The sequence below is a fragment of the Strix uralensis genome, chromosome 11 (assembly GCF_047716275.1).
Source record: "Strix uralensis isolate ZFMK-TIS-50842 chromosome 11, bStrUra1, whole genome shotgun sequence".
Classification (NCBI taxonomy): domain Eukaryota; kingdom Metazoa; phylum Chordata; class Aves; order Strigiformes; family Strigidae; genus Strix; species Strix uralensis.
This window is the reverse complement of record NC_133982.1, coordinates 18,582,272-18,595,570: the sequence shown is the minus strand read 5'-3', so window position 1 is coordinate 18,595,570 and position 13,299 is coordinate 18,582,272. Positions and strand designations below refer to the sequence as shown.

Here is a 13,299-nt window from a genome sequence, read left to right as displayed (position 1 = left end):
GTGCTGCCCTCGCTGAGCATCATCCTCTGTCTGTCCATGGACCGGTAAGGGGTGGTGGGTTCAAGTGGGGAAGTAGGACCAGGGGCCACCCAGCTCTGGTGCTGGGTGGAGGTTGGTGGCCCGTCTGCCTTCTGCGACAGGAACTTTGCTGTCACTGCAGTATCTTCTGCCAGTGAACTCGGCAGTCTCCCCTGGCAGCCTGCAATGGGGAGGATGAACAGCCCCCTGGTTTCTTTCTTTTTCTGCCTACCTTCCGCCTGCCCTCTGGGCACCCAGCTGGATGCTCCCGCTCCTCCCATTCCCCTGCTTTGCCCGGCCACGTTTCCTCCACAACGTGGCGGCTTTATCTATTAGCGGCAGAGGAAGCCGTGGCTTGGCACAAAATCTCCTCATCAGCTGCTGAAGCAGGACTCGCCTGGCACTGGGTGGCAGAGCAGGGTGTGCATTTCATGGGGGTGGGTGGGCTCCTGTGTCCTCCCAACCCGGGACAACTGACCTGAGATCTCTCCCACTTTCTGTGGGTTAAACCTTGTCTTTGCAAGGAGAGTGCAAAGCTCGTAATTCCCTTGGATTGCAGAGGAGGACCCGAAAGCCTGTCTGAGGGGGTTTGTGCTTCATTAGCAGTTGTGCTCTGCTCCAGTCCAGGGGTCAACTCCACGCCCTGGGGGATGGAGGGACATGGGGCAGGCTTCCACCCGGCTGGGTGGGGAGGGTGCAGGGTGCTCATGCACACAGCCCCACACCAAGCAGTGCCACCCTGGCACCCCCAGGTGACAGTGGCTTCCCCCAGGTCCTGGCACTGATCTGCTCTGAGGAGAGCCTTGCTGTGCTGCGAGACTGCAGGGGGTCCCCAAGGTGGGTGTGTGCCCCCCGAACGTGTCCCCATGCTGTGACAGGCCCTGCAGTGACGTGCCATGGTAGGCCAATGGCCTCACACTGGTTTCACATGCAATGGTGTGATTGATGTCAAGTACCATGAGGAGGCTGTGACCTTGCACCAGCTCCAGTATAAAGGAAGCCCTGGTCTCGCCCTGGGCACTGGTTTTGTGGGTGGTGTGATGTCCTGTCCCCTGTGCTGCTGAAGGATGAACCCACATGCTGGCTGGGCATTGTGGGGTGTTTGCTGTTCCCCACGGACAGGGGCATATGACATGGTGCCCTCCATCAGCATCACCTCCACACTGGTCGCAGTTCTGAGCCACAAGAATAGCAACTCTTTGGCATGGATGGGGAAACTGAGGCAGGGAGTAGAATATATGCCTCAGTTTTATATATATATATAAAATATATAGGGTGTTTTCCTCTCTGGTGCCTTCCCAGCCACAGTCTCCATACAGGTGCCTGAGAATTGGAGCTGCTTCTCATGGAGATGGGGACCCACCAACCCCACTGTGCTCCTCTTCTTTGCAGTGCCAGGCACTTCAGTGACCTCTTTGGATCCAGGTGTTTAACTTCAGTACGTTGCAAGCAGGTGGGGCTCAGAGAGAAATCAGCCCTCCTCCATTGGTATTTATTCACCAGCTGAGTGTTCCTGCTTCCCTCAGGGAGTCTGGGCAGGAGGAGCCCCTGTGAAGCTGCCTGGTACCCCCAGAAGACCCCATGAGAGCAGGACTGATGCCCTGGTATGTGCAGCCCCTTACACATCACTGCTGTTCCCAGGGCCAGCGATGTGGCTGTGCAGCAAGAGGTGAGGAGTTACCCAAGCATGAGCCCTGCTTGTGCCCCACTAGGATGGGCTCCCTGTGAGTGTGGCTGTGGGCAGCCTGCTCCCCAACAGGGGGTATGGGTGCATGAATAGTGGTTACAAATCCTCCCTATAGCTGCTTTGTTTTGGTTTGTTATTGTTTTTCCACTTTTTTGACCCCCAAATCCTTTTGCCCTTTCTGAACTAGGATGATCTGAGGTGCATAGTAGAGCCTGGGGGTGTTGGTTCAGCCCATGCAGAGATTCCTCTGTCTCTCCTCCCTGTGCAAAGCCTTGTGCCTGGCAGAAGCAGACCCTTGAAATATTTGGAGTCCTACACCTGTAATTCCTCCCATCACCCGTGCTCCTGCCTGCAGCACTGTCCCTTTATCACTGTGTCTCTGTGCGGAGGAGCAGAGACATGAAACTACTGGGGGGGGGGGGGGGGGGGGGGGAAGCATGCAGAAAAGCGCTGTAGAAAAGCAGAGCAAATTAAGCAGAGCTCTGATCTGCCTGGGTTTGTGCTTGCCAAAAATGCACCATGCATCTTAATTCGCTCTGCTGTTCAGCTCGCACTCACTGCTCTCCTGATGCCATTTCGGTGCTCTGAGCTCAGCCTTTTCAACACTTCAGTCTTCCTCTTTCAGGATTTTTTTTTTTTTTTTTTTTTTTGCATGTCTGATTGCAGAATCTGCTGCAGGAGGGAAGGGGGAAGCCAGGGGAGGGAGGACGGGAGCCCCGACCCTGGGTGCTCCTGCCTGCGCTTCCCGGCAGCCGGCTGAGTCCCCGTTGCATTTCGGAGGGGGGGGTGTGCGTGTGTGTCTTTTCTAGAAAGTCCTTCCTGGGTGCTCTCCAGTCGCTTTTTTCCCACCCAGCCGTCTGATCTGCCTCTTGCTAGGATCCTCTAAAGAAAAAAAAATAATTATTTAAATTGCTGTAATCCACACTGGTTTTTATTCTCTTCCAGTTCAGTTTAATCTTTCTTTCCTCTCCACCCTTGTGTCCGGATTGCGGGGAGGGGGGGAACCCACCCAACAACCAGGCAAAAGGCAGCATCGTTCTCCTCCAAAAGACGAAAGAGCCTGAGAAAGCAGGAGCCGAGCCAGAGCCCCTCTGCTCTCCCCCCAGCACAAATTTAACCCCAGCTGCAACTTTTCCTCTGCTGGCGGGGCTGAGCTGGGGCTCCAGCAGTGCTGGGGTGGGTTTTTCCCCCTCTCTCCCACCCCTCCCCTAGATTGATTTTAGCGGAGAGGGAGGGGGGTGGGGAATCCTTTTTATTGCAGAGCCCGGCTCGCTTTGCAAGCCTTCCTCCTCCTCTTCCTTCTCCTCCTCCTCCTCCTCCTCCCCTGCTTTTTGTGCCCGCCGCAGCAGGGCTGGCCAGGCCGGGGGAGGGAAGCGATGGGAAGGGGAGGTCGCCCCCTCCTCTCCCTCTGTGTGTTTTTTTTGCAGGTGTGTCAATTTTAATTCTGCCCAGTAGGTGGGACTTGGTGACTTTCGCACCGTTTTTGTTATTTATTTATTTCCCCGGCTGCCTCCCCAGCCTCCCGTTGCAATCCTCCGGAGCGGCTGGCGGGGAGCGGCGGGCGGCGGGCGGCCGGGCCAGCATGCATCCCCGCCCGCTGCTGCTGCCGCTGCCCTAGCGGGAATTACAGCCTCTCCGAGCCAGCTGCCAGCATGATTTCATCTGCTGGAGGATTTTTGCATCTGATCGCTTGAGGTTTTGTTGTGGTTTTTTTTTTTGGTGGTTTTTTTTTCCTCCCTCTGTCTTTGTTTCCTTCCCCCTTTCCCCCCCTTCCCCTCCCTCCATCCCCCCTTTCCTCCTCCTCTTTTTTAGAAGCAGCAATCGGAGATGGATGTCTCTCTTTGCCCTACCAAGTGCACTTTCTGGAGGGTATTTTTGCTCTGGAGCATTTGGGGAGACTATCTGCTTTCGGTGCTGGCTTGCCCTGCTAATTGTCTTTGCAGCAAGACAGACATCAATTGTAAGAAGCCGGATGATGGGAACCTCTTCCCTCTCTTGGAAGGGCAGGATTCAGGCAGCAGTAATGGCAACACGAGCATCAATATCACGGACATCTCAAGGAACATCACTTCCATGTAAGTGGGGGTCCCCCCGGGCTCTGCCGGCGGCGGGGTGCGGGCAGGGCTGCCTGCGCGGGGCTCAGGTGCCCTCGGCATTGCTGCGCTGCCTGGCAGAGCTCAGCCCGGCTTCCCGTGCAGAGGACGCAGATCCGGCTTTTCCTTACCCTATTCCCTCCCCACCCTCCTCCAAAATAAAAAAAAAAAGCGCCCCGCAACAGTTTGGCCAAAGCTTAAGAGAAATAAAGTAAATGAGATCTGATTCCTTAGCAGGAGAGAGCGAGCAGCAGGCAAAGATGCTAAAGCTGCTGCTTCCTTTAACTGTTTGCTTCTGTAAGGGGAGGGGGGACGCCACAGCCACACACAGACACATATTTACCCAAATTGGGCAAGAAAAGCAAGTTCTGAGCTGCTTGCTCTTTTTCGAGACTTTGGAGCCGATTAGAATGTCTTTTTTTTTCATCCCCACAACAGAAAATGCTCCCTGCCCTGCCCTGACTGAGTGTATCTGGGGATCTGCGGTTTCGCCTTTTTAAGGGGAGGGAAAAAAATAGGACAGTGAGATGTCCCTTAAGTAGCTTATTTAACTCGCATTGTTATAATTTTGCAACTCGCCGTGGTGCTGCGATAGGATTTGTGTGTTTTCGTCCGGGGGTGGTGGCGGTGGGGAGAAGCATCGGAGCAGAGAGATATTTTTAGTTGAGCACTTTGCGTTTGTTTGCATGCTTGTTTATCTGGAAAATCAACTTGAAGTTGCATTATCCTTGTTTGGAGAGGCAGTTAGCAAAGCCCATGTTAATCTCATCAGCGTGGAGTCGAGAAAGGAATATATTTCCTTCTCCTGAATCCATCATGCTGTGTGTGTGCGGAAAAAAAAAAAATCCTCATCTCTTCCAATCTCTGCTTTTTATTTTCCAGTACATTTTTGGGTGAGATGAACTCTGAGCCATTTCATTATTCTAATGCTAATTGAAATGTGAGCATTTAGGGAAATGTAGCCCCCAGAGCAAGTTGGCAGTGGGAGTTGAGCAGAGAAGAGGTGGAATCCTTTATTCTGGCAGTTAAATGCAGCAAGGTTTGAAATGAGTAATGGAGGTTTTGTTTTTTTTTTTTTTTTTTTTTTTCACCTCGATCGCACAGTTGCATGGAGGGAGCGGGCTTTGCTGGGTCTCTTCCTGAGCCTGTTCTATTTGGTCACAGTGCAATTGCAGCAGAGCCATGGAGTAATTGCAGTGCCTCTTTCGCAGCTCTGCTTGTCACCTTTGCTGGGTAAAGATGACGGGAGCTGCTTTCCCCGTTTGCTTACAGGTTCATGCGATGCCCAAGCAGGTTTTCAGCAGGTGCCACTGACCCTGAACCCCCAGCCCTGCCTTCACCTTGCCAGCAAACCTCTGCAAACCCAACAGGAATGGGGAAAGTAAATGGGAAAACTAATGCAACGCTCCCCTTCCAATTACCCCATATTTATCCTGCGTCGCGGTGCTGGAGTGTTTTCTCTGCGATGCCGAGGGGACGTGGGTGATGCTGGGGAAGTCAGAGAAACTCATGTTTTTTTCCTGTGCTTGCTGTTTGTTGTGGTTTGGTTTTAACCCTTTGGGGAGCAGGGAGCAGCAGGAAAGGCTGCGAAGGGTTTGGAATCTGCCAGCGTGAGCGAGTGTGCGTTGTCAGATGCACACATCCATCTGAGCTGCTGTGAGAGGTAGTATTACATGAGTCCTTTGTGCCTAGAAAATGTCTTTACTGCTTTGAAATTGAAAAATGCTGATAAGCAGTCCGTGAAAAGGAGAGGGGCAAAAAAATAAAAGAAAAACGGACAACTCCAGAAACAGAGATGTTGGGTATTTTTCTTGGAGAGGAGCTTCTCATAAGTTGGGGAAGGAGGAGAAGGTGCCAGTTTTTGCTGGAATTTGTATGCATCTCTGCTCCACGCTGAGCGAAGCACGTTCCCTCACCCCCTGCATTGCTGCCGGCCCCATGCCTCCCTCAGGCTTGGGGGGTGCTGAAGCACAGGACTGGGGTGAACCCCAAAATGTCATAAGGGGCTGAGACTGAGCATGAGTGTAAACTTTCCCCAGGGGTCTGTGTTTACTAGGAAGACAACAGTGGTTCGAAGGGGATGGTTTGGGTGGTGGGGGCCAGGGTTGAACCCATGTTTGTGCTCTTGTGTGGGAGGCATCAGGTCCTGCACCCTTCCAGGTTGATGTCAGGCGTCTCCTTGCCAGTCCCCACATCATGGGTGCTGGGGTGAGGGGTGCATCGAAGGCCAGCCTGGTCATCGCTGAATCACTCCCAGCATGCAGGTCTGATTCAGCTGGGCACTGAACGGCGCTTCCCCCTGCTTGCCACGCTCACTGGGGGCTCAGCTTCGTTAGGCAGCTTGCCTCGTCTGTGGGCAGTGAGTGGGCAAAAGCCCCTTCTCCCACCAGGCTGGAGGTGAAGAGGGGAGGTTTAGCCCTGTCCCCGCGGCTGGGGGATGCGATGCTCCAGCCAGGTCTTCCACACAGGCCCTGTGGAAGGTGGTGGTCTCTACTCCATCCTGCTTCTGCTGAAAAGACAGATGGGATGTGGAGTGGGGAAACCACCCAGGGGCCAAGCAAGGCCTTATTCATGTCTGAAAGATGAGCTCGGCTTTGCAATCAGAGCTTGGGTGGTGCTGACGAAAGCCTGCCAGGGCTCATTCAGAGGGCTGGAGAAAAAAAGCAGTGTGAGCTGACTTGGAGGGCTTGTCCATTTTACCCCCCTGAGCCAGGGCAGAAGCCCCTCCATGCCAGCCCACTTCACCCAGGCAGGTCTCCCCAGCATTGGAGACCAAGCCATCAGGAGCTTTGGGCTATTTCGCATCTCAGTGACTGATGAGACTCCTGAGGCGAGAATGACAGAAGGAGGGCAGGAGACACCCAGCCTTTAGCACTGCCCATGGAGGCTGGCAGGGCAGGCCAGCCCTGTGGGTGCGTCCAGTGTGGTACACCATCATCGAGCCTCCCGTTGCACCCCTCAAATGAATGGTCTTTGCTCCGATTGCTTCTGGTTTCCCACCCATCCTCCTTTTGGTGAGAGGGGAGCAGCCGCAGTCCAGGGCCTGGGTGGCTCCTGCCTGGCTGGGCTGGTGATGGTGGCACACAACCTTCGTGCAAATCCAGGTGGTACCAGGTTAATGGTGAAGCAGGAGAAGGGCAGGGGGTTCCTGCCCTGAGGTGGAGGAGGAGGTTGGGTTGGCTAGGGCCCCTCTGCCCTTTCCTAATCTGCCCAGAATTGTATCCAATTTTGAATCGCATCCCTGGGGATGTGGCTCTGCACACAGAGGTCCCTGTGAGAGCTGCCAAGGGTCCTGTCTAGCTGTGGGGCCAGCTTGGACCCTGGCTGAGGTGACTCCAGTTTGGAGTGATGCTGCTGGACTTCCCCCTCCTGACTGAGGGAGAGGGTGATCATGGTGTTGGGGCATGTTCATGCCATCACTTTTCCTTGCGCAGCTGAGTGGCCTTTTCTGTGTCCCCATCCAGGTGTGACTTGTGGAGATGCTGAAGCTTCCCCAACCCCAGCCTCACCCCTGTGTTGTGGGGTTCTGTCCATTGCAAGATCTCCCTAAAAAGACCAGATGCACAGAGAGAACTTTGGTCCTGTGGGTCCTGTGTCACAAAACCCTTCTGCCCCTGTGAACTGAGCAGCCGGGGTGTTTGCCACACTGGGTCCCCATCCATGGCAGCGTGGGGGTCTGGCTGGCACATGGGGTGGCCAGGCTCGCCTGTGCTGCCGCGTGTCAGGGTGACAGTGGGTGCCTCGTGCCAGGGGCGGGCTGGGGAGTTACCCTTCTGGCAGCGTGGGCAGTGCCTGCGTGCGCCGGCACGGCGCGTGGGGAAGGATGGATGGAGGAGTTTGCCATCTGGGCATCCCTACTTCTCAGCTGTTGCTATGGCACTGCAGAGATGCTGCCAGGCAGGCGGTGGTGGCCTGTGTTTGTCACCCCTGGGCTCCTCGAGGTAGGGAGATGTCCCTGGTATATAAAGCCTTGCTCCCTTACTCAGCCTGACCGGGGAGAATGGGGTTTCTTATGGCAAAGTACCCTCGATGGGCAGATTTGCAGGGTTTATCTATGCAGCTTGTAGCTGCCTTCAGAAAGGTGAGATGAATTCAGAGAAACCCAAGAGGAGGTGGGTCATCGTGGAACACTGTGGGATGCAGGATTTTGGGGTCTCACTTGCAGGGCCAAGTGGAAACATCTTGCGCCCTCCATGTACAAGAAGAGCAGCCCCATCCTTTCCTACTGGGCTGTCCCACCAGCCCACGGCAGCATCCGCTCCATCCCCTCCATCCCGTGGGCCTGGCTGGGCGTGGGAGAGCCGCGTCAGAGCCAGGCGCCGTGGGGGGCGGGCGGCAGCGCAGCCCCCACTCGCTGCGCAGGAGCTAGGAGCATGTGGCATGGGGGAGAACGAGGGGGTGCTCAGAGCGGCAGCACCCCTTCGCTGCTGGCACAGGGAGAGCTGAGGCACCGGTGATGCCCACGTGCGCCTGCATCTGGGAAGGAGGGAAGAAAGAAAGGGCAGGCATCTTCCTGGAAGGGCTGGGCACTTGCTTTGGTGACCCAAACAGCTGGGAAAGGGACTCCTGTGATGCTCAAGTTGATGACTGCCCTGATTCAGACAACAGGGCACAAACTTTTCCCTTCTCTGTGAATCATCCACAGCGTGCCCAGTGTGCCTTGTGTGCTGCTGCTCTCCAGAGACGAAGGGCTCTGCATTCCCAAAGCCTCCCATCCCATGGTTCCTCCTGTCTCCTGGTCCTGGAGGTTTTAGCTGCTGCAGAAACCATTCAAAAGGTCCCTAATTCAATCCAGCTTTGTTTTGAAGGGCTCTTGTTTACGTAGAGCGGCTGTCCTGAAGGATGGGGGAGGTGGGTGCAGCACGAGGCTGTGAGGACAGAAGAGGGTGCAGAGATGTTTGGGACAAGGAGGTGGGCTGAGATATGGTCTTGGTGCTCTAGAGGTGCTTTAAAATGGGAGCACTGTTCTGACTGTTCCTGTATTGTCCCCCTTACATCAGGGTCCATGGTGGGTGCTGCCCTGTGCACTAAAGTAGCTAAACTTGTACCAGGGGCACCTAGGCCTGGATGCATCTCCTGGGCTGGCTGCTGGCTCCTTTCCCTGCTCTTATGGCCTTTCTCCCTGCCGACCAGTCCTGGAGGGACACATTTTCCTGTCATGGGTGATGTCTGGGATTGTCAGTACTTTTGCAGCCCTCCAGGCTATGTGCAGGTGCAGAGCAGAATGATCTGGGGTAGATGGGCTATAGAAGTAGTTTTTGGAGGAGCTGACCATCAAGACCAGTCTCAGCTCAGCTTTCGAAGCAGCAGCTGAACTAACACTAAGTAGAGGACATCAGGCACTCGAGGGTTACAGCCCTGCTTTGTCTGGGGGATTCCTGTGGGGTTGAGTCACCTGCCTTTTCATGCCAGTCTGCTGGTGTCTCTGCCCCCTTCGTGCCTGATCCCACTGGGGTCCCCAAGTGCTCCCCAGCCATGTCTGCATTGCCTGGCTCTGCTGATAGCCCACACCAGGTATTTCTCCAGGGAGGAGACAATTTTGTCCCTGCCAGAAATTCCCCTCTGAGCTGAGCATGGGGCCTGAACTGCTGCCCTGGACAAGAGGAGCTGATGACCTGGATAGCTTCAGGGTGCATGTGACATGTCCCCCGTCCTCATGTCGTGCAGCGCTGGGGGAGGTCTAAGACAGTTCTGCTTGCTGGCTTGTGTCCCTGGGCTTGCAGAGGTGAGATGGGGATAGCTCAGGTCTAGGACAGGTGTTTCATGGGGGGAAGAAGCAGAGATGGAGGGGCAGAGACTGAGGAAGGACCTGCCTTGCTGCCCTTGGAGACTCAGAGATGTGTTTCCTCTGGCTAGGGGCTTTTGTGGAAAGTTAGGGAAAGCTCTCTGGGTCTGTTCTACCCCATCAGCTCACCCCTGTGGGGGTGACACTTTCACGTGCTATTGGTGTGAGGCTACTTGTGGTCTCCCAAAGACCTGTGACGATCCATGCACCTAGCAATGCTGGGTTCTTTCAGTGAGAACCCCCCAAACAGGCCATGGGATGTCCCATGGGATCACCCTTGGGGTGCCCTGTGGGTGCTCGGCGATGCTCCCCAGTGCTACCCTGGCACACCAGCTTGCCCTGCTCAATGCAGTGCCTGTGCTGGGTGTTGCCCATGAGTTTATGGTTGGATTTGGTGCCTCCCATTCAACGGGGGCTGCAGTCAAGCAGGGAGTGAACCAACCTCTGAGCCTGCCAGGCTTCCAGAAGTGAGCGTTAATAATGCTTGTAACTTGATGTATTATTTACCGGGCATGGTGCAATAGCAGTAATTTTGAGCTTTGAGTTTCCTGCAGTGGGGGTTTCAGTACGTTGTGTAGGTGCTTTCTAAACAGGTGTGTTTGACAGCAGCATGTGGGCTCTGGTCTCCCCCCAGATTCTCTTGCTTTCCGCTCAGGATCAAGGGGGCACATCAAACCCCCTGCCGAGGCGGTGCTGCGGGGCGAGTTTCTTGTTCAGAGGCTGCCGTTTGTGTGCAGTGGGTGGATATTGCGGACACTTGGTGACACTTGGAGAGATGAGGCGAGCGGGGCTGCTGGTCCCCCGCGATGCTCCGGGTCCGGGAGGGCCAAGCACACAGCACCAGGACCGGGGCCGGACTGGGCTGTTCCCTCAGTTCATCTCCCAGCGTTGCGAGGCTGCTCCGGACAGAGGCTGTTTGTGCGGGAGCAGCTCGGAGGCTGTGCCATAACCCCCAGCCCCAACAGAGCCTCTGCCCTGTGCCCCCCCCTGGGGCAGCCGGGGCCCGGCGCAGCCCCGGGCACCCTCTGCCCGGCTCAGCCCCGGCTCATCCTCTCCTCTTTTCCCCGGTTCGAGGGTGGCTGTGCCGCTAGAGGGCAAGCGGCAGCGGCAGACAGCGCGGCTCCGGGCTGCGGGCACCGGCGGGGACCCGGCCGGGGGCATCAGGGGCGGCCGGCGCTGAGGGGTCAAGTCGCACTTGCTTGCTGTCACCCTGGTGGGATGCTGCGTGGGAGAAGAGCCTTTGCTCTGGGGTGCCTGTGCTGCTTTACCCCTCATGGGCTCCCACCTGCTCCCTAGCTCAGCATCCCAGTCCCTGGGTGGGCACCCAGTCGGGGCAGGTGGTCCCCGGGGGTCTCACTGGGTGGCTGGGTCATGGCTTTCTCCTCCGTGTTGGTGCACCCCCATGTACCGATAGCTCCCAGGCCAGTGTTGCAAGCCATACAGCCCCATCTGTGAATTGAGGTGATTTGCAGCTTTTTGGAAGGCGTTGACCCAACCAGAGCAGGTGCTGTGGGGTGGTGGGTGTCTCTGGGCTGTTTGAAGGACTGGGCAAGAGGTGCCTGATTGGGGTGATGTGCTGCCTTCTGCAACTGGCTTCTGGCTGTGTGCGATCTGCAAGGAAGTCCCTAAGAGCTCTGCCCATTTTACTAATGGGGAAACTGAGGCATGTAGCAGTGGTGCAATTGGCCTGCAAGTAGCAGAGCAGGGATGGAGACCCTTCAGCCCAGCACCAACCAGGGTTTAAGGAGAGGCCAAGCATGGAGGGGTGGACAAACAAGGCTGTTATATCGGTCCTGTTGTATCTAGCAGCCATGAGACGTGTCCCCAGAGAAATCCTGGACGTAGAGGCAAGAGGGCATGGTCTGAGAGTTGTCTCTGGAGGCCTCCGGGGTAGGTGCAATCCTCTTTGCTCCTCTGATTCGCATCTCTACTGCAGGGGTTGGATGGAGTTTGGAGGGCTAAAGAGGCCACGTGTACTTCCTTCCCCAAGGAGGGAAGGCTGAGAAGAGCATGGTGTGAGATAGGGCAAGGTGAGTGGTGGTAGGAAGCTGGCCTTGACCCTGTACCATCCTCCATATGCAGCTGCTGGGGGGTATCTCATCCTCCCTGGCAGCTGGGCCAAAGTTGGGCTGGTTATTTTCCTGCCGGCTATTGTCATGTGCTGCCAGCATGGTGGAAGGGCTGTGACACCCAGTGGTCCTGCAATGCAACAGCAAATGGGTCCCCAGCATCATGGCAGGGGTGACATTTGGGTGGATGTGTGTTGGGCTGTGGGTGATAGACATGGGTTAGAGCCATGATACTGCTCAGGGCCTGGGCTTCATTTGAAAAAAAGGAGATTAAAATCTGTTTGTACTCCCCTTGGAAGGCTGCACTGGAGTCAGTGCTCAGCTGGCAGAGCTCCTCCACCAGCCCTGCTGCATGTGCCCTTGTGCATCTCCATCCTCCATGTACCACCCTGTTTCCAGACCACGTGGAGCTGGGGGTCCTGCCCTGTCCCCCTCTGTGTGAGACCTGGCCCCTGCTTGCCTGGAAGAGTAGCACCAGGAAAATATGTGCTGTATTTTTAGCTTGTTTTCATGTGATGTAGCAGTTGGGGAGCCGAAGGAGAAGCCAGAACCATGTGTGCAGCTAGCGTTCCTCCAGCTGCCACCCAATGCTCCAGTGTAGGAGATAATGGACTAACCCCATCCTGTGCCCCCCTCCAGCATGTGCTGTCACCCTCACCTTCCCCCTCCCCCAGCTTTGGTCTGCTTAAATGGAAAGGAAAATGACTTTTTAAATTAAAAACAGAAGTCCCAGCAGCGGAGCCAGGTCAGGAAGGATTCCCAAAGGAGCATGATGGTGTGGTAGCACAGATGGGTGGCTTGGGGTGCTTCTTGACCTTGGTGCTTGTTGCAGTTGACAGCTAATTGGCCTTGGGATCCCAGGGCTCCAGGGAAGGATGCAGGTGCTATCCCCCATGCAGCACGTTCCCTCCAGCCCTCCTATGGCTCCGTGCTGGGCTCAGTTGTGCCGGGGAGGGCAAAAGGCATTGGTGCCTTTTCTGGCTGCCCCACACTGCCTCTGGGACTGAGAAGTGGGTAGGAACATATGTGAGTGTGCTGAAGTCCCCATCCTCTTGGGTTGTGCAAGGCTGTCCCTTAACTAGCTCTCCCCAGGCAGTTCCCACTAGGAAATGTTAATGTGGAAATGCTCAAACCGATGCTGGGAATCTGAGTGCTGCCGAGGACCCTTCATGCTCAGGGTTTTGCAAGGATAAATTAGGAACGTGAGTGCTCAGCTTAGTTGCAGCAATGCCAGGCTCTAACTCTTGACCCTGCTGGGACATGAAGCCACGTTGGGGAGAGCCCAGGTCCCTCCAGCTGCTGACCTTCCTTCTGCTCCTGGAGTAGCTCTGGCCTCTTCCCCCATCCTACGCTCTCCATGGAAATGCTGTGCAGTGTCCTGGGCTGGGAACCAGGAGTCCTGGTGCTCTGGTCTGTGATCCAGCTGTTCAGATGCTCCCTTGGGCTGCCTGCCCTTGTCCTGGACCACAGCCCTCCTCCTGCCTGATTCTAACCCAGCTTGGGCATCCCTTGTGTCCATCCCAGTACAGATGCGTTTGCCTCTGGGGAGATCTGACTTCTGTGGCTGGAAAGATCCTCTCTTGTCCCCCAAAACTTTTGCCTCCAGGATGTGGCTGGGTGCTCCTGGGACAATGATGTGGGTCCTAG

The 13,299-nt window shown here is 55.8% G+C and overlaps 1 protein-coding gene across 4 annotated transcripts in view; it reads left to right on the top strand.

Moving 5' to 3' along the window:
• The first annotated feature begins 3,055 nt into the window (after nt 1-3,055).
• NTRK3 (neurotrophic receptor tyrosine kinase 3) overlaps nt 3,056-13,299 on the top strand; it is a 216,315-nt gene continuing 206,071 nt past the window's right edge. For all 4 annotated transcript variants that reach the window (XR_012630407.1, XM_074880480.1, XM_074880483.1 and 1 more), the window contains exon 1: nt 3,056-3,780. Coding sequence is in view for 3 of the 4 variants with exons in the window: in XM_074880480.1 (XP_074736581.1) it covers nt 3,533-3,780 (248 nt within the window). In the remaining variant the exon portion in view is untranslated. The remainder of the gene's footprint in view (nt 3,781-13,299) is intronic.